Source organism: Liolophura sinensis, chromosome 3, assembly GCF_032854445.1.
Source record: "Liolophura sinensis isolate JHLJ2023 chromosome 3, CUHK_Ljap_v2, whole genome shotgun sequence".
In the NCBI taxonomy this organism is placed as follows: Eukaryota; Metazoa; Mollusca; class Polyplacophora; order Chitonida; family Chitonidae; genus Liolophura; species Liolophura sinensis.
In genome coordinates this window covers 11,572,881-11,600,693 of record NC_088297.1, presented here as the reverse complement: position 1 = coordinate 11,600,693, position 27,813 = coordinate 11,572,881, and the positions used below count along the sequence as shown (strand labels likewise).

General features: G+C 39.3%; 1 protein-coding gene across 1 annotated transcript; it reads right to left on the bottom strand.

Moving 5' to 3' along the window:
- Positions 1–1,319: 1,319 nt before the first annotated feature.
- On the bottom strand, positions 1,320–25,830 carry LOC135463353 (endochitinase-like). Its single transcript, XM_064740613.1, has 18 exons — positions 25,769–25,830; positions 24,993–25,086; positions 24,540–24,664; positions 23,943–24,072; positions 23,212–23,397; positions 22,859–22,981; positions 21,583–22,078; positions 21,098–21,226; positions 16,909–17,013; positions 14,706–14,873; positions 10,081–10,243; positions 9,454–9,547; positions 6,513–6,637; positions 6,114–6,249; positions 4,193–4,399; positions 3,338–3,460; positions 2,356–2,797; positions 1,320–1,568 (listed from the first exon to the last, which is right to left on the bottom strand). The coding sequence occupies exons 1-18, from the start codon at positions 25,828–25,830 to the stop codon at positions 1,399–1,401; spliced, it is 3,078 nt and encodes a 1,025-aa protein (XP_064596683.1). The 3' UTR covers positions 1,320–1,398.
- Positions 25,831–27,813: the final 1,983 nt, after the last annotated feature.

Genomic DNA, 27,813 nt, shown 5'->3' with positions numbered 1-27,813 from the left:
AAACAGGACTGGCTGACCTGATGTCAGAATAATATGACGGGGTGGGATGTCATGTCTAGTGTCTTCTGCACACCACAAGAAGACACAGTACATGTACACACCTAATGACTCCTCGTCGTTTTATGACTGAACTATTAACTACGACGTAAAACCCCAAGCATACATACAATACAAAATACTTACAGCATAGACAGTAAAACAAGACGCAGTCACCTGGGCAGAAAATTCTCTCGAAGGATGGTTCATATTTATTGATACGCGGAGACCGCTGCCATCTTAGCACGGACGACTTGTGGGTCCGATTATCACATTAGATCAGCAAAGTTCGCTGCATATGCGATACACAATGCCTGAATCAAGATAATGCATGGTTAGTTCGTAGAGTGAGGCATTTGTGCACGTCTATCAATCATTGGCACCATTTGACTCGGACCAAAAAGTGCGAATCAAACGTGTCCGCCATATCAACCTGACACCATGTCCAGCTGATTGACCTCTTGGGTCAATTATGTTGTGAAATTGACATCACCTAAAAATGTCACAAGCTTACTTGAGTATTCCGAGCTATATAACAGCTCAGCGCACATAGGTAGAGAACGATGTTGCTTTGAAAGTTGATTCTAGAAAGAATCAGAAGTGTGAAGTACATGTATCATATTGTTTTAACACATGATCTAACAAATAATACAAGGTGAGGTCAACGCACGCTAATTGCGGGACCCTGTCCATCTGTTCTACAAAATGACTCCCTCCAAACCAGAAAATGCTAAATGTACATGGTCTGAATCCAGACAACACAAGAGTTGACTGTTTCTCGCTTGTAACGTAAATAAAGCCACATGATGCTGGCTGACCAGTCAATATAAGGAGTTAGGAGGCGTGGGCGCTTTGACTAGCAGTTGTCGGCACGCTGATTGAGAGTTTACGTTCCAAGTAGTGGGACTGGCCCCGATGGCATAGTGGGTAGAGTGTCCTCTTCGGGGCCTAAGACTTTAGAAGAGGAAGTTGTAACTTCCTCGCTTGGCATTCAGCATAAACGACTGGTTGACCCGTATCAATATAATGGCTCGGGTGGGGCGGTTTACTTGCCTTCGGTAAGTCGTCTCAGTGAAGTAGCACTAGATAAAAGAGCAGTGGAAATCCGTCCTGCAAGAAGGAGACTTATTACATGCACTCTAAGGATCCTTCGTGTCATATGACTAAAAACTTGTTAAGTACGACGTTAAAACCTCAAGCACTCAATAGTTGTGGCGTAGTTCATCGTAGAAGGCGACACTGTCAACTCGTGTATGCAACGAATAACAACCATACAATACAAACACAGTACCACGCATATATTTTATAACAGAAATTCCTATATACAGCTACCTAATTGTTACAAAAGCGGCGAATTTCAGCCTAAGGACATTTAGCCAGCTTTTCAAAGTCACACACTTTTCTGTCGACGTCAAATTTGGTGCCTGCAGAACACTTAAGCGTGAAGGCTCGTCCCTCCGCACAGAATATAAAGGTGAAGCAACTGGTAGGATCGGCGTGGATTCCGTCTGGTAAATATGTGCAGTCCAGTTCTGCAAAGATATAAATAGTGAATGGTTATATCATCTATTGTTTTTTTTTTGGTGCTGTTTTTTTTTTGTTATCGCGAAATGTGGGGGTGGCTGATAGCGTCCGTTTGTTGAGCATGACACCACGGAGGGCGCAGTTGTAACAACACCGCGACCTTCGTGCCCCCGCAGAAGACGCAGAAGGCACGGAAAATGCGGATCCGCGTTTGTGGCGTCTTCCGCGTTTTTGGAGGGTGCATAAAAGGCGTGGGTTTGTTAAAATAGCGCCTCCCGTGGGGTCCCCAAGGTCGCTGTCTAGATGGCTGTTGTCAGCCATCATAAAATACACTATCATGTTAAAATATTTCGAAAGATGTGGGCATGCGGAGTATGATGACACACCATGTAAGCCTACTAAAGATCTGGGAAGTTATTTTTGTTTTTTTTTTTTTAAACTGAAACATATAAGTTGAATTTTATTTGATACTAGTTTCGAAAAATTGTGTAAATGTATTCACCACTTTTAATGTTCCACATTTAGGCCCCTACGTTATAGTTTGCAATAGAGTACCTATTTCCAGGCAATGGCCACTCAGGCCCAAGAGGTATTGACCATTGTCACTCTTGGGCAATACACGAGTACATGTATTAGGTTACCATTTTGCCCACAAATCGTTATTGTAAAACAGGAATGAAAAAAAAATTTCGAAACTTAGGCCCGAATGCGTTAGGCAATAATTTTTTTTTTATGACTAATTTAATTAAAGCTCAAACACGCTTGTTTGAATACATTGAGGTCACTTCCACTTACTTTGTGCAGGGGGACGAGTGACGGATGGCCGCCTGGTTGTTGCCACTGGCCGCCTGGTGGTTGGTGCCGGTCGCCTGCGAGTGGTTGGGCGGGCTGTCCACCACGAACTCGTTCGTCGCACTGTCGTCCGTCGCGGCGTCGTCACGTATGGCCGCCTGGTTGTTGGACGACGTGTGCGAGGTGTGGTGCGAGTTGCGGGCCTTCGCGTCGGTTGGCTGGTAGTAGGGGGGGCTGCTGTCGTCGGTACAGGCGTGATACGCACGGGCTGCGGTGTTCTGTAAGGAGGGCGCAGGGTTGTCGGCCCTTCTGGTTGTGGTTTTAGAATCTCGTTAATTTTGCTGAGTAAAGGATATTTCCCTTCTCCGCACACCCCGCGGAAGTCGTCCATTTCAACGGACCACACGAAAGCTCCCCCTAAATCCCTGCTCATTATGTTTTCGGACTGTAAGGGGAGAAAATCATGTTTTTGGTTCGTGCTTTAAATGGGTATACGGTATCAGTTTGGGTACGTCTCCAATTACAACAAAACTATTCCCAAAACAGGACAGCTAACTATTTTATTGGGACACCATGCAAGTACCACGCTGAAAACGGAAAAGGGAACCACGCTGATAGAGCCTTAGTTCAGAACACATGCTCTTGACAGGTCGGGGGATCGAATCCAGCTGCTTTCTTGCTTCACACGAGATGCCGTGGTTTCCTCCGCTTTCCAACACCCATTCATCGATTTCTCCAGCGTGATATAAATGAAATTTTTAACCGCAATCGAAACGGTGTTCAGGTTTATGGGTGGATGAAAGCGTAGTGTATAACTGACAAACCATCAGACTTAAGCGGAAAAAGAACCAGCGAGACCTGGATTCGAGCCTTTGACCTTACTAGTCAGGCAGGAATCTACTTGGTTTCAGTGAAGGGCCTCTAATTAAGTCTTGATCAGCGCCTTATAGATTCCTTGGGTAGTGAGTGAGAGATTAATACTCACCTTTATTGTGATGCTAGGTACATCCTCGTACCCGACCCACTGGTCCCCCTTCGTCGCGTAAGGCACCCGCTGGTCGGGAATCCACTCTCTGTCCCACCCCTGGTACTTCAGGAAGGTACAAATCTGGAAGAGAATGTGAACAGAGTACTTAATTAAAACTAATGTTATTTTTTTTATTATTGTTCAATTGTATTCAGTTGATGCATAATAGGTATATTCATATGCCAATCTCATGGGTTTTACTTCATATAGATTCATATGCCAATCTCATGGGTTTTACTTCATATAGATTCATATGCCAATCTCATGGGTTTTACTTCATATAGATTCATATGCCAATCTTATGGGTTTTACCGGTAATGCGTAGCGGTAAGGAGAGCCAAGACTCTGACAGACCTCACTGCACAGCACCTTTGTTGGCGAGCAAGCTAAGGTAAAACTTTTAAATCCCTTGATACAATAAAGTTGGTTTTTCATTAAGGATGTGCGCGTCCAACCAATGGAGTATCACACATGAGTCATTGCCAAACCAAACTCTATAAGGCCTGCAGTTGTAATTGCTCTAGCTAAATGTTTTTAGCTTTTGCTAGTGGATTAAATCCAGGGGCGATTAGCAGAATAAGCGAAACAGAAGCCTAGAAGGACTAAAATGTACTCTTCGCAGAGAAGTGTATTCACGAGTTAACTGACCTCCGTACGTGAGAAGGTCTGCCAGCAACCTTTGGATGGTCGTAGGTTTCCCCTGGGCTCTGCCTGGTTTCCTCCTACCATAATTCTGGCGGCCGTCGTATAAGTAAAATATTCTTGAGTACGGCGTAAAACAACCAACCAAACAAATATAAATAAATAACTGACCTCATAGTAAGACAGGACGCCCCTCTCCTCTGTCCAAGGCCCTGCGTCCCCTGCACGCTCCCGCCAGTCCGTGGAGTTTACGGTTTTGGCTCGGATTCCGTTATTTCTGGGGTCCTCTAATGTGAACGACATACCGTAGGTCGGGAGGCCGACGATCAACCGCTCCTTGGGCATACCTTTGTTCAGCCAGTAGTCAATAGACCATTGCTGGAAAAGACAAGCGCTCACTGCTTATAACAGCGCTAATGGTTGAACTGCAACTTATGTAATACTATAAAAACCCTATACTATAAAAACAACATTATCAATATATTAACTAAGCGCCTATTGCTTAGAACAGCGCTATGGTTGAACTCCAACTTATGTAAAACTATGAAGGCCGTGTGCAGAACAGTATTATCAATAGAATGGACAATCGCTCTCTGATTACAAGAACGCTATGGTTGAACTGCAACTTACGTAACACTATAAAGACGATATGCAAAACAGCATTATCAATATTTTAACCAAGCGCCTATTGCTTATAACAGCGTTGTGGTTGAACTGCAAGTTCTATAAAACTATAAAGATCGTGTGCAAAACAGTATTATCGATATATTAACCAAGCGCCTATTGCTTATAACAGCGCTATGCTTGAACTGCAATTTGTGTAAAACTATGAAGGCCATGTGCAAAACAGTATTATCGATATAATGGACAGAGCGCTCTCTGCTTAATACAGCGCTATGCTTGAACTGCAACCTGTGTAAAACTATGAAGGCCATGTGCAAAACAGTATTATCGATATAATGGACGAGCGCTCTCTGCTTAATACAGCGCTATGCTTGAACTGCAACCTGTGTAAAACTATGAAGGCCATGTGCAAAACAGTTTTATGGATATAATGGACGAGCGCTCTCTGCTTAATACAGCGCTATGCTTGAACTGCAACTTGTGTAAAACTATGAAGGCCGTGTGCAAAACAGTATTATCGATATAATGGACGAGTGCTCTCTGCTTAATACAGCGCTATGGTTGAACTGCAACTTGTGTAAAACTGTAAAGACCGTATACAAAACAGCGTTATTAATTTTATTTGACTTACACTCTTTGTGGATTGCAATACAGGCAAATAAATCGGCTACGACTACTCCGGGTTTCGAACCAACGACCTCCCAAATTAGACGCATGTTATGCTAGGCAGTCTAGGCTATTTCGCCAACAAGACTCCCACATGTTTTGTCCAAAAAGTGTAAATCCCAAACTACTATGACTTCGTCACTAAAATCATGTACTAAATAACATTTACCGATCTGATGATGTGGTTAGATTGTGGCATCAATCTAAAGAGTTTCACAAATCAGTTTACCATTTGCATAAAAATTCTGAACTTGCAGGGAACTGTAAAAAAAATATTGCATTCTGCCTTTTTGTTGTGATATACGTATTGTACTGCAATCGAGATTAAATATTCCCCTTCAAAAAATTCAATTTAGTTTTACACTTTTGAAAACTACATTCCATGTGAAATGTGTCTAATCATTGTCACTAAGAATTACAGTTATACATACATCCTCACCAGTTAAGGATACAAGAGCTACACACACAAGACGTGGTTTTTAGCAATTTAGGTAAGTCCTCACTTAAAACAAGGTATTGCTCATAGCTTTGTCAGTTTCAAATGCCTAGGGCTTGGACACAAACCCAAAGAATGCCAAAGTTTGCCAGAAAGCGCAAACTTTTATTGCTATTCCAAAACAATTGCTCCAATTAGTCTGTTACTGTCGATAATCCAAGAAATATTGAAGACCAGACAGCTCCAAATGGTTAATTGGACCCCAAGTTATAAAAAAATTCTGAACCTTTGACGTTTGTATAAATTTTTATCAGAAGTTTAAGGTTATTCCAAACTATATCACTTGAAATCGTGTTTATCAAATACCTGATGGAGTTCCGTTTGTCCTGGCCTCTCAGTAACGAAATCTGACCAATGAGCGTTTAGTCCACTGTGATGCCCTGTGACGTTCTCCCAGTTGCCATGGTAATTATACGTCATCAGCAACATGTAATCTATGTATCTACAACAGCATAATTAACAGTTGAGCCCTGTTCCGGGTGAACAGTGCGAGGACTAACCGGAACATTATGTGGTTCATTCACATTATTATTATGTTTATAATATATCAATTCTACTCCAAGAGATATAAACCAAAACAAATGTCGACTACACAGACGCACGGTCAGGTGTCAATATGTTAAATATCTCATAATTTTTATGCCGTTCTATCTTCTGAACTTTGACATGAAGTATTAGTGTAGGAGTACATTTACTTCTACTTACTTTGGAATCTTCCACGGCTCATACGACTGGTCAATGTAGTATGTACCGGAAGCAGTTGCTAAGGTTAATATCAGCTTGTCGTTTCCGGTCCTGCGTGCTTCTTCAGTAAACTCGTATTGGAGGACCTAAAGATATGCAGCGATAATAGTTTAAGCGTCCAAGTATGCAAGTGTAATACGACCTTCTTAGCAGACGGATGATGATTTCCAGGAAGGTTGTGTGGAAATGTCAAAGGTGTTATTCTTCTCTTATTTAAAGAGGCTTTAACTGAGATTTTTGGCCAAAAAAATCCACTTTCGCTTGGCAATTCAAATTCTATGTATTAAGCAAGAATAGCCAAACTGATAATAATTTCTTGTCAGTAAATATCATTAAACTCTTACTTTTACTATCCATAGTGCTAAAATGATTCTGAAGTTATAATGCGACCCGCTTTAAAAATTTCAGAAAGTTTATTGCCGATTTTGAACTGTAACATGTGCACAGTCAGGGACAATGCTTTGTATAAGGTAATTATTTGGGTTATTCAAAATAATAGCAAAAATTCAACTGGATTTAAGTTGGTCGCTGTTTGTCAAAAATCTCCGATATAACTCCAGATGCAGGTATACATATGTATGTTTGTGACCTAAATAGTGTAACAGAAAATGTAGCGGGCCCTAACATGCACATAATGTAACCTATTTTTCAGAAGAGCTACAGTGTCTTCGACCGCTTGTTGTAACCAATGCTCAATCTTTATAGATGAAACCTACACTCCAAAAATTAATCTGTTAATTTTAACAGAAAATATGTTGTCTGAGCGATGATAGAATGTATTCTATTTATTATAACACAATATTATGCCTTATTAAACATAGAACTCTGTTATTGTAATAGAATCTTTATGTTGAATTAATAGAACGTGTGTGTTATATTTAATATTATTTTTTTTTTTGATTGGTGTTTTACGCCGTACTCAAGAATATTTCACATATACGACGGAGTGTTATATTTAATAGAACAATCTACTGCAATAACAGAATACATTCTAGCATCACTCAGGCAAGAGACTTTCTGTTAGAATTAACAAATTAATTGTATTCTGTTGTTATAACACAATACTATGTCACATTCAACATAATATTCTGTTATTCTAGTAGAATCTTTATGTTGAATTAATAAAATATGCGTGTTATATTTAAAAGAACAATCTATTGCAATAACAGAATACATTCTAGCATCACTCAGGCAAGAGACTTTCTGTTAGAATTAACAAAGTAATTTTTTGAGTGTAACGACAGCAGGTGTTTTATCTGTCTGTGCAGGATGTTATGACAAATGTCACATCGTGCCTTTTTCCGTGTCACCTCTAAAGCCTAGTAACATGTATCGTGCACTTTTGACCTTGCATTCCAACACCGTGATTTTGGTCGCCACGCAGTCCGCTTTACCTGGGCAGCTAACTGTTGTATGTCACCTGAGTTAATTAGTCCTGCGTTACTGTGACTAATAGACTAGAGGCAAAGCGTGGGAGATCCTGGAACACTTACCTGATCTCTACATCCCAGTGTACACACCTGGTAATTGCAACTAACACTGATTACAGGTGGGAACAACCGAAAAGCACAGTGATATTTGCTAGCTACAAATTTAGCTGGTTTAACTGCTGTTGTCTTTTTACCACACAGCGAGATGGAAGATACAGAAGACGGAAGTCCGACATCTAAGATATCTGGCATTCGCCGTATTTCGCATTTATTTATTTATTTGACTGATGTCTTACGCGGTACTCAAGAATATTTCACTTTTACGATGGCATTATGATGGGAGGAGAGCGTGTTTGTACACTCCAGAAGACCCAATAAAGGGAAAACCAAAAAAATGGCATCTTAAATTCGCAATGCTTCACAAGATTTAAACACGTAAGATTTTGATATTTCTGACACATATTGTAATGGCTATTAGGCAACCTTCAATGAAATACAAAATATCACAGGTGAAACAGAGTTAAAACAGCGAGAAATTAAAAGTGTATCCCTGAATGTATGATGCAAGAGAGAGAGTGACCGCATAGAATATTGTATAAAAGTTGTATGTGTGAATTATGTTGACAAATTGCTTATCTAATGTACAATGGCATCAAATGTGTGGGATATGGTTCCTAAATTTCAAACACATGCTTTCAAATTTTGTTACGTTTAAATATTATGCTTAGCCTATGCTTCTGAAGGTTTCACGAAAGGCTGCAAATAGCCGTTAAGTTAGGTTTGTGAAATGTCAAGGCCTTATATTTGAAACATTTTCAATAATTGAATATTACTGGGTTATCATTTTTCTGTCCCACATCATATAGACCATTCATTTAGTGAATACAAGTGAGTGAGTGCTTAGGGTTTAACGTCGTACATAACAATTCTTCAGTCATACGACGACGAAGGCGTCGTTAGAGTTTATATACGTGTAATGTGCCTCCTCCTTGCAGACGGATTTCCTCCTCTCTTTTATCTAGTGCTGCTTCACTGAGACGACTTACCGAAGGCAAGTAAGCCACCTGCCCCAACCCAGGACTGATCCTGGATTTACCGTCCCCGAAGCGGACGTTGACCAACTGAGCCATCGGGGCCAGTGACCATTCATTCAAAATAGCTTACCGATGCACCATCTTCATATATAACTTATCCTAAATCATGAACGAATTATAACAGTAAAGTATAAATTTAAATGATCTGTCCAGATAAAATAACATTCTTCATGTCTTCTTGCATGTCAAAATAAGCGCTTTATCGAATTCGCTGAGAATTTAGGGTAGGTTTGCAAAATTCTGAGCGTTAGAATATACCAGGTATATGTATATAGATGGGACGTCATTTACGGCTACAAAGGGTCAAGGCGTTCCAGCGTAGAAACGAGATGGAAAAATCTTCCATACTAAGAATCGTGAGAGTGTAAATTTACTTACCTCTAAAAGATCTGAAAATCTGTATTTATCCGCCGGTGGACTTCCTCGTGTGCCTGGAAATTCCCAGTCCATATCTAATCCATCAAACCCGTAACTGTGGTTAATAAGGAACAGATGATGCCATATAGTTTTACCTGAACGATGTCTTACAGGGCTGTGTTTGCCATTGCATAACGGCCCATGGCCTGTAAGGTCACGGCTTCGAATCCAGCTCTGGTTGGTATTTAGACAGGGGATTTGTCATGTATCTGGCAAAGGGTCGCGATCTACTCCAGGTACTCCGGAGTTAACCTTTTTTGCCAAGTTCCTCAAACACAAATTAAGGATTGTACTATTTGAGGTAGTTATACAAAGTATCTCAAACTGTAATGTCACCACGATAGGGCCGAAATATTGACAATGTGGCGCTCAGCCATAATCATTAATTCATTCAAAGAGGTATATATACCTCCATGATTCATTCAAACGGTAATGCGAATCGACATTCTTCTGTTTAAAGCTAGTTTTCGCTTTTTTTCTTTTTTTCTCAATTTTCCTCCATAATACAGTGTTTCGAATTGATTTATTTCACAATGCCAGTCAAGCTCTGAATAAATATGTGGAAAACAAAATCGTATTAATTCTTACTTTCTTAAAAATTTGACGACATTTTTGGCCCACTCCCTTCGTGTTTCCGGAGAACTCATCATGGCAACGAAAGGCTCAGATCCGATGTCCCACCCGCCCACGGCCAACAGCACCTTCAGGTCGGGATTCCTTCGCTTGAGGTCCAGAGTACGCTGATAATACTCTGTTGGGGCGAAAAGGGTAAATTGATAATACTCGTGAAGGTAACTATAGTAAAACATGCTGGTACTCGCATAAGTAATTGACTACACATAGTCTGAAATCACTATTAGTTTGAACCCTAACAATACTCTGTGGGGGAAAAAGAGCAAATTGATAATACTAGGGGATGAAATTATAAATAGAACGCGATGGTACTCATACAAGTAATTGACCACTCACAGTTTTAATACATAGAAAAATATGATAATACTATCTGGGAGAAAAGAGTAAATTAACAATACTCGTGGATGGACCTCTAAAGGATAAAAAAAAACACACACACACACACACACAGAACTAAGGGTAAACTTGTCTGAGATGAACAGAACTAATATTATCACGGTAATTTATCAAACTACGCAACTAAGTATGCACTGATAATACACCCAGTGAGTGCAACGGGGCATGATGAAAGATGTACAACTCTGAAACGTCAGAGTGAAATGATAATACTATGAAACGACAGAATACAAGTATAATATCCTGAAAAGCTTAAGTGTACCGGTAATGATAATACTGTGAAAAGCTAGAGTACAAAGATAATACTCCGAAACGCCAGACTGTACCGGTAATGATAATACTGTGAAACGCCAGAGTGCACCGGTAATTAAAATACTCTGAAGCGATAGAGTACAAAGATAATACTCCCAAACGCCAGAGTACAAAGATAATAATCTGAAGTGCCAAAGTACAAAGATAATACTTTAAAGCGCCAAAGTACAAAGATAACACCCTGAAAAACTAATGAAAGTACATGTAACCCGACCGATTTTACCAGTAAAGTAAGCGTTGTTACTGATCATGCATTTTAAAGCAATACTGTTTGAAGTCAAACAAATCCGCAATGCAACAATTCTTTAACTGAAACGTACGAAATAATCTTTACATATTTTCATATATTTATGTATATGACGATTAGGCCTAACTTGAAACTGAGTTTTTGCATATTGATTTTTATGGTCACAGTTATTTAACCCCGGTTGATTTTCTTATATATACGTACAAACTTTTTGGAAGTCATTTATGACAGATTTTTGTCTTGCTAGAGCAGGAATGTAAAATTAAAGGCAGAGAAAATTACAGAGTACTGTAGTGTGAAGTTTCCAGTTATCTTCCTCAAGGAAGAGATCTGCTTCTTGTCTATATGCAAAAAAGTTAGTAAACCCCCGCCCCTGAAAATTAAAAGAAAAATAAAATAAATCAGAACACTGCATCACGATTGACCAAGTATATCACAGTTCATCCTTGAATTCTAAGGACAGTCTAAGAGACGGCATGCTGTAAATAAATGCTGACACTACTATAGACCATCAGTCTTTGTTGAACTCAACTCCAAAGTCACGTAGATCTATTCCTTGATGATAAATCACATGTCTCTTTGTTAAAAATAACATCCAACAAAAAAAAAATACAAAAAAAATGAATTATATTTAAAATGTCTGTGCATGCTCCACGTCACATCATGCTAACTTGGACGTTCCGTGTGAAAAGCAGTTTATTTGACGAAGTCGCTATTTTAGGGTTACATTAATCCTGAAGGCTAGGATTTTTTGCCCGTTTTTTTTTCTTTCCTCAAATCCTCTAAAGTAAAACGACATATCCGTGCTAAGATCCAAGCTTTTTACGCAGGCATGGTTTGCTCCTGTCTTCTCTGAGTCTACAGAGACACTGAATATCCTTAACAAGCCCTCTGAAAAGCTCATCAAACTTCACACACCCTGAGAGTTATTCATTGCTCCAAACCTGCACGCATTTGTAAATTTACCAAGACCAAAGAACATCTAACTCCGTTTAACTTTAAAAGTACTTTCGTGACGATTCATTGACAAGAAAGACTTTTTCGGCTTTTACCTGTTTGCTGAAACTAAACCAAGACAATAGACATTTAAAGTATGAAGCCCCTGTTTTAACAAATTAAGTCAGTTTCCTTTTTATAAAAAATAGAAACACGAAGGTATTCTTTTTAAAGTAGAGGTATCCGTTAGAGTTATACAGGTCTGAACAAATGTTTGCTCCTTGCCTTGAAAGACTCAGCCTTGTTGTACGAAAGAAGTTTTAATTATACGCTGGCTGCCTCTCCGGTCGTACGTGGTGAGGTCTGCTGGCGACCTGCGGATAGTCGTGCGTTTCTCGAACATCGTGTCCGGTTTTCTCCCACCATTATACTGGCCGCCGTAGTATAAGTGAAATATTCTTGGGTACGGCGTAAAACACCAATCAAATAAACAAAATAAAGTAATCGTACGGTAAAGGCAATATCGGATTGTGTTGAGGTACGTACTGTATTGCATGTACAATACAGTATACATTGCAACGTGCATGTTAATTAAATATATATGTTCTCAAGTTAATAACTGATGAGGTTTTTTAATTTCAAAATGCTTGGTATAAATATTTTGTACCCAATGACAATGCTTTGTATGCGCCACAGTATTGGTATTAGACAAACATGCTTTCAGTTCCACATAAGTAAGCAGGAGTCGCATTCCAGGGACTGACAACAAATAATACAGCAGAAATGTGTACCTTTACGCGCATTGTGTGGCGCCTATCTGACTATAGCTACGACAATCAAAATCTTGGACCAACGACCTAAAGCATGCTACAAGTACACGTTGCAGCCTCGCTTGACGCTCACTATTGAGTGAGTGAGTGAGTGCTTGGGGTTTAACGTCGTTCTCAACAATTTTTCAGTCATACGACGACGAAGGAATCATTAGGGTCCATGTACGTGTAATGTGCCTCCTTGTTGCAGGACGGATTTCCACCGCTCTTTTATTTAGTGCTGCCTCACTGAGACGACTTACCGAAGGCAAGCAAGCCGCCCCGCCCGAGCCATTATACTGATACGGGTCAACCAGTCGTTGCGCACACTATTGAAGAGTTAGAACAAGGAAACAAGACAGGTTGGCCCGGTTTCAGGGTCGATGTGCATATCTGGGGTCTTATGATTGGTTGATTCACAGGACTGATTTGATAAATCAGCCAAAGAACTCTGCAGATAAATTTCATACTTTCCCGAATCCTCATGACTTTATGAAAAGAAACGGTTTTATCCGATCAGTGTATATAACAGACGTTGGTTTTGTTGTTTTAAATAAACCACGACATCTTAATCAGTTTAGCTTAAAGGCTTTGTCAGTTTGTCACAAGAACTGCTACAATGGTTTAATCACCTCGCACCATACTCATTCTCCTCATCCACGCAGAATCCTAAACGTCCTAGTGAACCGTAAGCGAAATAATTCCAACAGTCAAAAAAAAAATCTACATAAACTAGAGGCCACCTACTGCGTATAGCAGTAACTCTGTCCTTGTCATGTGGATTTGTTTACAGAGCATGCGTCTGCTTGACATTTCCGTGTTTTTTCTCTGTAATGTGGAACGCCATTGTCTAAATATATCTACAGTTATTTTGGTAGAGAGGTAGCACGCTACGCTTTACTTCGCGTGTCTATGTGTTATGTCACATTGTTGTCGAACATTTACTCCGTTTAGTAATGAAACCACCTAGTTTGGGCCATGGTATTCTACCTAATTCTGGCACTCCAAAGAATAATCTATTAAATTTAACAGAAAGTCTATTTCTAGAATGTATTCTTCGGATTATTTTGTTAAATTTAACACACATTGTCTATACATTTAACATAAATATTCCATCACAGTAACAGGGTATCATGTTGAATATGACAGAATATAATGATATAATAATAGAATACATTCTAGCATCATTCAGACAACAGACGTTCCGTTAAAATTAACAGGTTCATTATTCGGTTGTTTGTAACGGTTTTTCAGTTCTGTGACGACGATACTGCATTTTGTAAAGGAATCACCTAGTTTAGGTTATGGTGATTAATCCTGTGTATACCTACATGGCAAAGATCATTGACAATAAGATCAGTGACGCTCATAATTCATTTGGATTAAAGCGTTGATATATATGGTTTGCATTTTTAGGAGGCAAATGCATAGCCTTTTTACGTTGAACCTTTCTGACTTTCTGAAATTCAACCGAAACGTTGGTCTTTATGCACCTTTATATGTCGCTGACTAACGAGGTCGCAAGTTCAATTTCAGCTTACACTATTTCAGCTGTGGCTATAAATTAGGCTTAGAGCCCATCATATTAACTTAATTTATTTCTTTGATTTATTTAGATGATTGGTGTTTTACGTCGTTCTCAAGAATATTTCACTAATCGACGGCGGCCAGCAAAAATGTTGTTAGGAAAGCAGGCCCATTCGGAAGGAAACCCACGACCATCCGCAGGTTGCTGTCAGAGCTTTTGCACGTATGGCCGGAGAAGAAGCCAACATGAGCTGGGCTTCAACTCACACCACCCCATTCGTGAGGGGCTCTTGAGTCAACTAAATCAGTTAACTACAACAAAAAGCCCCTCGGTGGGCAAGTGAATTTCTTACCATAATCTAACCAGTGGTTAGGCCTTAGTCCTGTGGCGCCCTGCATATCCACAAAGGCATAGATCACGTGTGTGCACAGGTTTGGATCAATGTCTTCCGGCTGGAAACGGCCCTGCCATGGACGGCTGCGGGCAAAGCTGCTGTAGTAGCAAAATACCAACTTCCCAGCTGGAAACAAAGAAGCAGATAATATTATTGCTGAATGGTGGTGATATACAATGTCATGCAGGTTTAGCTATCTGTATGTCGAAATGGCAGTGTTTATTCATTTATTTGTCTCACAGGAGTTTTATGCCACACCCAAGAGTATTTCACTTACCACGGCGACCAGCATTATGGTGGGAGGGAAAGGGCCCAGTGCCCGGAGTAAATTAAGTTACAATGTGGCAGACATCTTAGTATGTACATGTGTGTGGAATATGATTTCCATAACAAATGAATTCTGAGAAACAGAATGGTCATGAGGGAAGTATAGGCCTAACGTTACCAAAGCTTTCCCGGTAATCTTTCACTGTTCAAAGAGAACATAAGCTATATGCAAGGAAACGTCGTTGTGATGGAGACGAGATAGGCCGAATTATTCATACCCATAATGGGGTGCCCAAATTAAGCCGAACGTCAAAAAAAAAAAAAAAAAGAAAAGTCCAACTTAAGAATAGATAAAAATAAAAAATGTGTTTATATTTGATTAATTTGATTCGATATATTTTATTATTACTTCTTACTGAATAAATATCCTTGTTATTAAGTTGTATATGTAACCTAATATCGGACATATTTTGTTACTTTCGTGATTTTAGCCGAAATAATAAAATATTTATTTATTTATTTATTTGACTGGTGTTGACTACGCCGTAATAAAGAATATTTCACTTATACGAATGCGGCGAGGACCATTATTGTGGGTGGGACCGTGCAGAGCCCGGGGTAAATTATGAAACATAGAAAGGCGGCCAAATTTAGAAGCTGTATTTGATCATGGAATTAACTTTATTGTACTGTTTTCTCCTAGTTCTGTTGTAATAGAACAATGCTCATCCACTTAAACGTAAAGTTCTTTGCATTGTTGCCTCCTATACTGGTCAACAAGTACTAGTAATGCAAAACCACAATGGTGTAAATACTGCATGCAGTACTCGGCGTGCAAGTGGTTCGCGGAGCTATAGAAATAGTCGTGCAGTATACCGTATAAGTGCAGTATACCGTAAGATCTTCACAATGTCATCATAATGAACAGTACCCTCTTGATCTAAAGTACTAAAGAATACAGGTGCGAATTTGACTAAAATGAATTAACTGAACTGAAGTTAAATGAACTGAAGTTAGATGATTAAACCTTTGTTCGGTTTTGACTAGTTATGCGAAACGTGTAAGAAATTATTCGTGCGTTAGTTTACGTCATATTCCTGTATTTACATAAAAAACGTGTTGAAAAGATTATTTGAGGGTAACTGGAATAATGAGACGGTTTAAATTTGCTAACGGGGTCACTGGTCTTTTTTCCTCACAACGTCAGGCTAAAACTAAAATCTAAAAAAAATAAAACAAACCAAAAAAAAAACAGCTCAAAGGAAAAAACTTTTGAGATTTGATTTTGATTAAAACATCGGGGACGATGAAGTTAAAAAGCGTCACCGTTGATGTTTGGTGTTTTTATCATACGAAAACATCGTTTAGATGCGCTACTAACTGTAATAGATTGTCCCAGTCTGTTGTAATATCGTCAAGATTCGCCCTACTCTTTGCAGTATTTAAGAACAAAACATTTCACATGGAAAATATATGCTGAAATTGCCCTTTTAGGCGGACACACAAGAGGTGCGTGCCTTGCATACAGGAATGCCAGACAATGCTTTACAATGAGCCCATTTGGGTTCGAAACAAAGACATAGTGTGAATAAGTGTGTTTTTGTTTTGCTCCATCTGTGGTTCTTTTGAACCTGCCTGTGTAAAGCCTGTCCCCCTGTAAGCATGGGGCACATATTTGCAACACGCATACAGAAAAAGACTGACACCAAAATTTCTGCTTAGTGAAAGAAATTTTGTTAGTGGTCTGTTCCATGCGAAGCTCATCTATACTCAATATACCAGAACACGCATAAAAAAAACATGAGAATTTGTAATATGTTTTTGTATGGTTAGCTGATTATTTTATAATGATGGTAAACAATTTTTCATGGAATAAGAGTAAAAAATGACTTACAAGCCACCTTGCATGCCGAGAGTAATGATACCAAAAGTAGTCCCAAACTGTTCAAATTCATGCCTTCGAGAGCTCGATTCAAAATGGATGGTTTGCAGTTTAGCGCTGATTAAGATACTGATACAAAAATACCAGTGTATCTAAAGTTATATACTTTCACCCTCCTACTGTAGCATCTCTAAGCCATACCTCACGCAGTTCGAGTTATCCAATGAAAATCAAGGACAAGGGTAGCTATAGGAAGTTTTTTTCCCCTTTGTTCAATGCAGCCTAATTCAGTCTTCTACCCGCCTCTGCGTTTACATCATCAGCCACAAGTAAACATACTTAGCACGTGGGTAAGCTTACGTCACTTAGTTTTGGGCCAATGGGTAGACGTCCCAGAGTCACGTGATGCTTCAAAAGCCGTCTTCGTGCTTACAATATTTTGTTGCTTATACTGGCGCCAACTTGTCAATGTGTACACTACGGTAGATAGCAAAAGGTGAGATTCACTAGGTACAGAGAGAGGAGAAAGAGGTGGGGGTGGGGGTTGGGGTTGGGGTGGGGGGATGTGGGGGGAGGAACAATGCACCAGTAAACACCACCCACACTATAACACGCAGTAGTCACTGGAAACTCTCTGGGTCAGGCATCCAAACATCTAAGCCTTTAAAGAGTTCACCTGACACGGATTATGTGGGCCTGTTTCTCTAACGTGTCCCTGTGTTTGCTTGGCGTAGACTATAGTTGGATTTGTGGACAGTAGGGACAATCGTTTCTAAATGTATAAATTAAATAGTTCGACAGATATGGATTAGAATTGTGCATCTCAACTGGAACAACTACAATGTTTTTGTCATTTCGTTCATGAAACGTTCAGAAAATTGATTAATGTGTGAAAGATAGTACACCGATATGCCATCTGATAAGACAATGTCCTCACTGTGAGTTCAAGTCAAGCTCATGCTGGCTTTCTCTCCGGACGTACGTGGGAAGGTCTGACAGCAACCTGTTTATGGTCGTGGGTTTCCCCCGGGCTCTCCCCGGTTTGCTCTCACCATAATGCTGGCTGCTGCCGTATAAGCGAAATATTCTTGAGTACGGTGTAAAACATAAATCATATAAATAAATAAAGTGTTATCCTCATACTGTTATCCAGAACACGGTAATCACTTTGGAACTTTTCATTCTTTCTGGACAGTTTTTCTAAGCATGGGATTTCTTCGCAGAGCAGTGTAACCAATGTTTATTGCCATACAAAATATCTAAAAATTATACATTTAAAGAGTACATCAGCATAAAGAGCTAAACTAAGGCACTGACGACAAAAAGAGAGTTGTCATATGGTGACACGTAACCGGTATCTTGTGAATTTACCTAAATTAGGGCTTTATTCTATAATTGTTCCCATAAATAATTAACAATTAGCATCTTACACCCCCCCTCCCCACACCACCACCAAACACCATAGTTTAAAGGCAAAGACCATTCGAAAATGAAGTATATATCAGATGAAATACCATTATAAATCGTCCAGGAAAATAGTTGGATTTATTTGTTGATGAAATGTAGCAGGCTAGTGTGTGTCAAGTGGCAAAAAGCTGAAGTGACATCGTTGGTCCCAATATGGTCAGAAAAGGCCACAGTGGAAAGTTTTAATTACAGTTTACAAGGCCGAAATATATTCCAATAAAATACATATTAGCATCCGAAAAAAATCCCCAAAACATGTTATAAAAACAGTTATGTTGAATTTGAATGTTTATTCTCTTGAACTTTTCCAAAATCTAGATTTTAGCAGGCTTGCGCAGCACAATGTCGCATGAGTCTCGCACCAGTACGCTCATTTTGTCATTTGTTACAAGGGATCTGTGTATACGTATCCTGAAGCCCTGAAGATTTTTTATTACAAAAAATTATTCGTTAGGTACTTGACGAAGTTATTACGTTAAAGCAGATAACAAGCGAGAGCTGGATTCGAGTGTGTGACCCCTTATATCAGGACTCTGTCATCGAATCAAAGCCTATGATGAAGTTAAGACGGAAAAAGACAAAAAGAACTCTCTGTACTGTATGTTTTATCTAGCACAACACAAGATCAGAGACAAATCTGCAGATGCTGGATTCGAACGAATAGCCCCAGTAAGAATAGTACCGGTAGGCTTACATGTAATCAAAAAGATTATCCTCTTCCCTTGTTTTTGATATTCTTGATTGCGGCAAAACAACACACAAAACAGTCTGGTTAGGTATAAACTGTAGGTTTATTTTTCATTCAATATTTAAATTATGTACAAATATATACAATCAGATAGTCATCTTCATATATTACAACAGCAACGGATATGTTCTGTAAAGTACACTGATGAGCAAGACTTCCTGTATCTGTGCGCCTGCGCATAAAATATCTATTTGATGTTCGAACATTAGATTTCTGAATCATATTACATCAGGTATGGCTTTTCTGAACGGAACAAGTGATTAAAAAATGTTTTTTTTTTCCTAGGCTGCAAGTGTTCAGGACGATCAAAGGGAGGTGTTTATGTATATTTACAAAGATATATGAAATAGATATATCAATCAGTTTACAGGTCTATATTGGTGTTTTAAGAAATTAATTCCAAGGACAGGAATGTACTTTGTAATTTAATCTTTTTTTTGTGATTAACATCAATTTTTTAAAATTAAATCAAGGATTTGAAGTAGGCCTACTACATTTGTTGGGCGTTGAACGCCAGTTGAATTTCGATAATAAGAGGCGATAACTCCAACCTGATTTCCCACATGATTTTGACAGCCAATGACAGTATCAAGTTACATAAAATATATACAAAAATAACACGTGATTTGTAAAGAAAATGTACATATTGGTGTTAAAAGAAATGGTTTTAAAATACAGGTCATAGCAGTAGATTGTACAACGAAGACGGAGTTTATTCCATCTTTACACATAGTTACTCTATCGCAATTATTCTCTGGTCTCTGACCTAATAAGTTTTGATCAATAAAATTGTTTGTGGTGTCCATTAAAATCATGTTGTGCGTATTTAAACTAAAAAGAATGCTTGCGTAGCAAGAATGAACAAAAAACGAATGGTTGAGACAGACCGAGGTTTTGTTTCTTCCGGTATCATTTTCTGTCTCGCCTCCGAGAGCCAAGTGACCTATGGCTTTGTTCAAGATTTCTGTGCAAAGTTTGCTCGTGGCGGGAGTGGTGTGAAACAAAAGTTGTGAGAGGCGCATGGGCGGTAAGGAGTATGTTAGTCCATATGTAACGTCTAGCTAACCTGTGCTCAAATGTACACAGCGAGAAAATAGGTGGACGTGCCAGGGAATGGTTGTTCACCAAGCCTGTACAAACATGTAGGCCATACTTTGAGGGAATGATCGTACTTTGAACAGGGAAATAAATGTACACTATGAGAGGATTTGTGCACTCTGACGTGATGTTTTAAGAGTATACTAATGAGATAAACAGTATTTTTATACCTGAATTCATTCAATTAAAGATGAAACTGTTTACACCTACATTAATGTGTGTGGTATTTTAAACAGAAAAAGAGTCTCTGGTCACTTAGATGTAAGATATTGTTTATATACTGTATACAAAGTAGGTAGGTGAATCAAAATCAGCCAGTGCGCTGCAAATGTTTTCAAAGCGAGCTAAGTATTTTACTAAATGATGGTTGGTTAAAAATAGGACAAATAGAAACTCCAATTCCGATTGCTGCAAGTAATTACCACCAACAAGAAAGGGAAATTAAAGTGAAATTCGCTGCTTTGAAAAGCAGTCGACCGATTTGACCGGTAGTAGTTTAGATGCCAGTCGGTCCAATACATGTATGTACCAAAACAAAAAAATAAGTCATATAGAGAACAGGCCTGTAACCATATTGTTTTACAGTTGGTAAAAATGATCTTGCAAAATCACGAACAGTTTTCACATCATAACTGATGTTTACTTAAAATGAAAAAAATATTCCGCCTCTTGACTAATAAAACCGGCGAGTCCGTCATAAATGAGGAGACAGGTAAATACATCAGGTAATAAGTCAGAACGACTCTTATACTGTAACTTGCGTAGATGACAATAATACAATATGGCAACAAAATCTGTTTCGTCTTTAGGCTAAGTCCAAATTTTACGTCCAGCACTCAATGCTGTTCTCGTGATTACATATTCTGAGGGCGTCGTCAAATCGTGTACCCGTGGGACAGGACATCCTTACGGGTTGGTAAGAGCCCCACACCCCGGGGACACACAGGTAGAATTTGTCACAGCTAGACGGATCCGAAAATATTCCAGATCCCAGTTTTGAGCAATCCACGCTTCCAGCTGGTGAGAAAAGCAAAGGTGTAATTTAAAATAATGAAAAAAAACTTGAAAATGAAAATTTTTTGAATCATAGAATCAATTTAAAAACAAGAATTGAAGCACCAAATGCATTCATATGCATTTCATATCTTAAATTTAGCACAAAAATATTTATTCTACAAGAACCGTTTTTTCCACTTCATATTACAATAATGATAAAGCCTCATATCTACCGAAACATGTGATGCGGTTAAAGCTGAATTAAACGCGAAAAGTTTGGAAATAATGGCAGTAAATTTTTAATTTGCGATATTAATTATTTGTACACTTATTCCTAAGGTCGGAAAAATGAGCAAATCCGCCAATCACGTACATACCTGCACTCGGTGGTTTCGTCACGGGCCGGAAAGTTGGTTTCTGCCAGGAAGGTTTCTCGTATTTGGGTTTCTGCCAGGAGGGTTTCTTCTTCTGTGGTCTATTCCATGAAGGTCTCTTATTCTGTGGTTTATTCCAGGAAGGTTTCTTCGTTCGGGACCACGTGGGTTTCTCCGGACGCTGGACCGCTGGTCTTGACGTAACTTTAGGCGCCCATGTTGGTTTGGGTTTAGGTTCCTCCGCTTTCGGTTGCCACTTTGGTTTGGGTTGAGTTGGTTTTGGTCTCCATGTTGGTTTTGGCTTCTGTGTCCACACTGCGGCGTCTGTTGGCTTGGGAGTCCAGTGTGTTTCCTGTTTCATGCCGTTGTAAGGCTTCAGAATCTTTGTGATCTCACTCATCAACGGATACTTCCCTTCGCCACAGGTGCCACCAAAGTCGTCCATCTCTACGGACCACACAAACGCCCCCGCCAAGCCTCTCTTCATAATGTTCTTAGCCTGAGTGAAGAAAGCCAATGTTTTTTCATACTGTTGACAAATGTTAGTTTAATAATTTGGTAAATGGGTTAGTAATGTTTGAAACACATATTCTGCTTGCGTGTCCATAATCCGAACACAATGAGGGATGAAATGTTAGTGTTCTTTTCAGTTATTGCCAAAAAATAAATAAATAAATAGTCAATTTTCTTTGGTGATGGATGAAAATAACAATATGGTTTGTTTTTTGTTTACCATGAACACATAACAAAATTTTATACATTTATTCCCCTTTTGAGAGAAAAATAAATTCATTTAATACTAATACCAGAGGGCTATCTTTTCATTTTATTTTTTCTGTGTGTCTGTCCGTGTGTTTTAAGTTTCAGTAACTTAAAAATTTATGCATACATTTAAATAAAGGTTTGATCTCGATTCTTTTCGGAGCGATTTATTAGACAATTTTTCACCACAACATGTCAGGACACAAACGCACACTTTTCTTTTATCTTGTGATATAGTGGCTGGCGGAGTCTTGTCCCTTTGATGTAACTCTCGCAATGTCTCGGTATGGTGGCGACAAGGTTTAAAAATGGAGAAATCTAAAAAACAAATCTACCTGGAAAACCAACTAACGTAAACCCGCAGCTAAACCAGAGAGGAAATACTACTCTTTGCCCGTTACTCTTCAATTCTTGACAAACGTGATTCCAGAAAGCATTTTTGCTAAATGTTTGTTGCTCCTGTCTAACACATTCATCGGGCGTGGATTGTTTTGTATCTACATGTCAAGTGACTTACCTTCAGCCTAATGCTATCCTTGTTCTCATAACCCACCCACTGGTCGCCGCCATAAGCATAGGGCACAGCCTGACTGTCAATCCACTTTGATTTCCAGCCTCTCTCTTGGAGACGCTCACAAACCTGTAACACATGAGCATGGAATAGTGAGAGGTGGGGGTAAATCACGTATGCCTATTTATAATAAACTATATGGACAAGAAATAAAACTGCTGCCATTGCTCTGGTTTTACGCTGTATTAAGTCTCTACTTAATCTCTTTATCGAAGTCTTTTTATTATAGTCAGCAATATAGCTTATGTGTTAGACGCAGCAAAGCACTTAGCCAAACTTTGGTGCTCGTGCCAACCTACCTCGTAATAAGACATTATGCCCCTCTCCCCGGTGTATTCTCCCTTAGTACCTCCACCAATGGCTGGAGCAAACACGCCGTGTTGACTGGGATCAGCCAATCGGAAAGTCATTCCGTAAGTCGGAATTCCTACAACGAGTCTGTCCTTGGGTATTCCGGCATCGAGCCAGAAGTCAATAGACCATTGCTGAAATGATACAACGTTAATTTGTCCACTATTATCAGTGCGGTCTACGGCTTTACGGAAACGTTATGTGGTAGAAAAAATGGAGGTTGTGACGAAACGCGCTCTATTCACTTACAAATTGATGGCTTAAATTAAGATTCCACAGTCTGAAATGTATTAAGCTTTTACTGTACGGTGTAATGAAATGCAGGTATACCTACATTACAGTGTTCTGACATGTAAGTGTTCTGATTTGTAAGTCTTCAAATTATAGTGTTCTGAATTGTAATTCTTTACATTAGAGTGTTATGAAATGTAAGTCTTTAGCTTGTAGGCTTCTTGGGGGAAATAGTTTGCAAACTGTATACATACTATTAATTTGTAATTGTCACCATCTTGGAAATGCAGTATGTACAAAATATTACTTAGAAATACGTAAGAAATACTCTTTCAGACACCGCAGCATATCCAAGTACTCAAGTACATTATTTATAAGAGCCACAATTCTACCTTCATTTCACAGGTATGCCCCTATGCCGACCGAAGCAGTGAATGGTGTAGTTTACCTGGTACAGCTGTCCTTTCTCGCCAGGCGGGTCGTTCTTGTGTCGGTAAAGCCCGGCGTGGTGACCTGTCACCTGCTCCCACGCGCCACCATGGTAATTATATGTCATCAGAAACATATAATCGACATATCTGAAAAGGACAACGGTGCACATGACATATGTGTTTATTTACCTCTTCAATTATTTTGGGGCTTAACGCCATACTGAAGAATATTTCAATGATGTGAAGGCGGTGGAAATCAGGCAACAACCAGAGAAACCGCACCTGGACTGGTACTTGAAAAGCTCATGATTTAAAGCCTCAGCCAAACCAAGGAAGTTGTTTAGAGAGATCGACGCTTTAGATGAGCCTGTACAGGTCCAAAAAAAAAAAAAAGAAAGCAAGCAAGAAAAAAAAAAAAGAAGAAGATGCGCTCAATACTAGGCTTGAATATTTCAACCACGTGATTTATATGTATGCGTCTGCTTCTGATATACGTTTTCTGCTGAACTATGTTCAATGGGCTCGAATGGCCGCATAAAAAGGTCATCTAACAGATATCGTTTTGTAGAACAACAACCGGAAGAAAGTTCTTCCAATTAAATTCGGCGACTTACTTGACAATTTCTGTCGGCTCGTATGATTGGCTGATATAATACGTTCCCGCGGCTGTAGCCAGAGTCAGCAGAAGTTTATCTCTGCCGGTCTCACGAGCTTCTTGAGCAAATGATTCATAAAGTTCCTGAAGAATTAAATAAAATAAACATTAGAACCTGTTACGTTGAACGTAGGAACTAACGCATTTCTCATATAATAGCCACACACAACAACAACGGCAACACTATAGATATAGACTTAGTATATTTGTTGCACATGTACGTAGACAATTCCCTCGTGTATGAAACGGGTATCAAGCACCATACAGCTGTGTACAGATATCTTGTGATGTAGTTTTCTATGATTGTAAGAAAATTATTCTTATACCATTGCTGTTGTTTTGGCTGAAAAAAATTTCTGATGGAATAATGAGAAACATCAAGCTCAAATCACACAAGTATCCATGACGTTACCTTCATGAGAAGAGTGAACCTGTATTTGTCGTCTGGAGGACTGCCTCTAGTGGCAGGAAACTCCCAGTCCATGTCAAACCCGTCGAATTCATACCTACAGACAGAGAGGTATACAAACAAAAATCAGCACCAATAATAAAAATATGACCAGAGCAGCGACGACTGTGTGATAATTGGGAAAAAGATCAGATGCTACAGGTGAAATTCGATCTCCTGTCAATTTACCTCAGTTAGGGTTTCATACTTAACTTTTAACAGTAGCAAATTACTCCCTCTAACACAATGGTTAAAGCAGAATTAGGTAAATAAAAAATAGGCAGTTGATCTTAATTCCAATATATTGGACTTTAACTGTGTAGAATTTCTCAAAATGCTGTATTATCATCACATTTATATACCATGGCTGAAGAGTTTTCAATGATACCAGAAAGACATTCCAGGTACATGTCCATTTGTGTCATGAAAAACCATGTTCATTGCTAGAAAGACAATTCGGCTGAAAATCCAATAGTGGACTGAAAAAGAAATCTTGAGAAGGCAAAAGTATCCTTATAGTCAGGACCCCGTTTCGTCAAAGTTCGCAAGTTGCAATTTAGATCTTAAGTTAAAACTTATTACGTTAAACCGTTCCGCGAGTTTGTAGTGCCTATGTATTATGTGCCAGCTAGTAAATCTTAAGGTAGAGGCTAACGACTTGAAAATTGTCTGAGAAATGTTGTTTAAATCGATAGCTACACATGATATAAGCATTATCGAAAAAGTTTAAGAATACTTACTTGCGCAAATATTTGATGACGTTCTTCACCCATGTGTGACGTTTGCTCTTCGAGCTTATCATGGGGATGAATGGCTTTGAACCTATGGACCAGCCGCCAACGGCGAGAAGAACCTTTAATTTCGGGTTCTTTTCTTTTAAGGCAATGGTTCTTTTGTATAACCCTGAGGAAAAAAAGAGGACGACATGTTTTCATAAAATCGGTTTCCTCGAGGTCCCTGTTGTTTACGTACATGTTATTATTTGTTCGATCAAAAGGACGACGCGTAATGGCCCAGAAGCCTCTCACCAATGCGGTCGCCGTGAGTTCAAGTTCTGCTCATGCTAGCTTCTTCTATGGCCGTACCTGGGAAGGTCTGCCACCAACCTGCGGATGGTCGTGGGTTTTCACCGGGCTCCTCCCACCATAATGCTGACCGCCGTCGTATAAGTGAAATATTCTTGAGTACGGGATAAAACACCAAGAAAAAATATAAATAAATAAATAAACGGACGTTGTTTTACGTTCTCTGGATGACAAATATGCACATTGAAGATTCTCTCGTCCAGGACAATTGACATCAGAAGCGTTCCAAAACGTCCATGAAATAAAGGACAAAAGAAAACAAATTCAAGAGACTGCAACGAATAAGTTCGTCGCGTTATAGATATATTTAAGGGCAGAAGACAGGCGATCGCAAAGAAATGCTAGGAATTCCATCTGAGGCAAAACAGCGCTAGTGTAAATAAAACAACTATTGTAATCATTATTTTTTCCGTGGACACAGAGTGTTGAGTCACCCTCATTGTGGATCCTAGCCAATACAAGCATTTATGTCTACGACAGAAAAAAGGTGAAATTGATATGGATTTGATCGCGCTTGGATTTAAAGTACACTCTTCCATTTCAATACCGCAAAGGATATAGATGTTAAGCCATCTTTATCAAAAGTTTTAAGACAGTTTTAAATCAATAATTCGATCACAGTGACAATTAAAATGTTTTGCTCTAGGAAGTTCAAAATTTGTACACTGATTCTTTACTGCAGAACAATGTACTAACCACAGTTTGAGTTGTGGCTTTTTATCTCATTTATTTATGTGATTGGTGTTTTACGCCGTGCCCAAGAATATTTCACTTTTACGACTGCGGCCTTGGTGGGGGGGGGGGGGGGGGGGGCAAGACGGCAGAGCCCGGGGGAAAGCCACGACCATCCGCAGGTCTCTGGCAGACCTTCCCACGTACGGCCGGAGAGGTTCTGTCTTTTTAAACACATGCAGTTTATGATTTCCGTTTTAAGTTGTTCGATAAATATGCGCCCTGGCGTCATGATTGAATGAACTTTTCTTGTTTATTTCATGATTACTAAAACTCTGACGTCCTCATTGCGTAAGTTAGTTGAAGATGACAACGTACTAAATTTATTATCCTCCTTCAAACTAAAGCAGATTTATAATGTGAAAATTTAACTATTCGTGTTTTTGGGGCCTTTTATGCGTCGGTAATCTTTATAGCAATCGGAATACAGATGTAAACGATGTTTTTACCGTTATTTCCAACGTCGTTCCAGTTGAAAGTTTTCAGGTCTGTTCCATCTCTAGTGATGTCCACAAAGGCGAAGATGATGTGTGTACAGAGGTAAGGGTCGATGTCCTCAGGCAGGAACTTTCCTTTACCGGGACGAGTCTGAGCAAAACTGCTGAAGTAACAGAAGATTTTTTTACCATCGGCTGAAATAAATAAAATGCTTAAGAATTAATTCCTTGAATTTTTGTTCTTTTTCTTTTTATGTTTTGTTTATTTACTGGCTAAGACGGTTAAAGTGATAGCTCAATGCCATTGTCAGGCCTTTGTTGAATAGGGTCGCGCGTTCGAATTCAGCTCTCGCTATACGTCGCCTGTGGCTTTAAGGAGGGTTCCCTCACCTGACCACTGTCATATATTAAGTGAAAAATTTTTGAGAGCGGCATCCAACCCCTTTTGAGCCTAGAGACAACAACAGTACCTTGTTAAGTACACAGTAAACGTCCTAACACAAGGCATCAACCGAACTGTTGGAAGCAGGG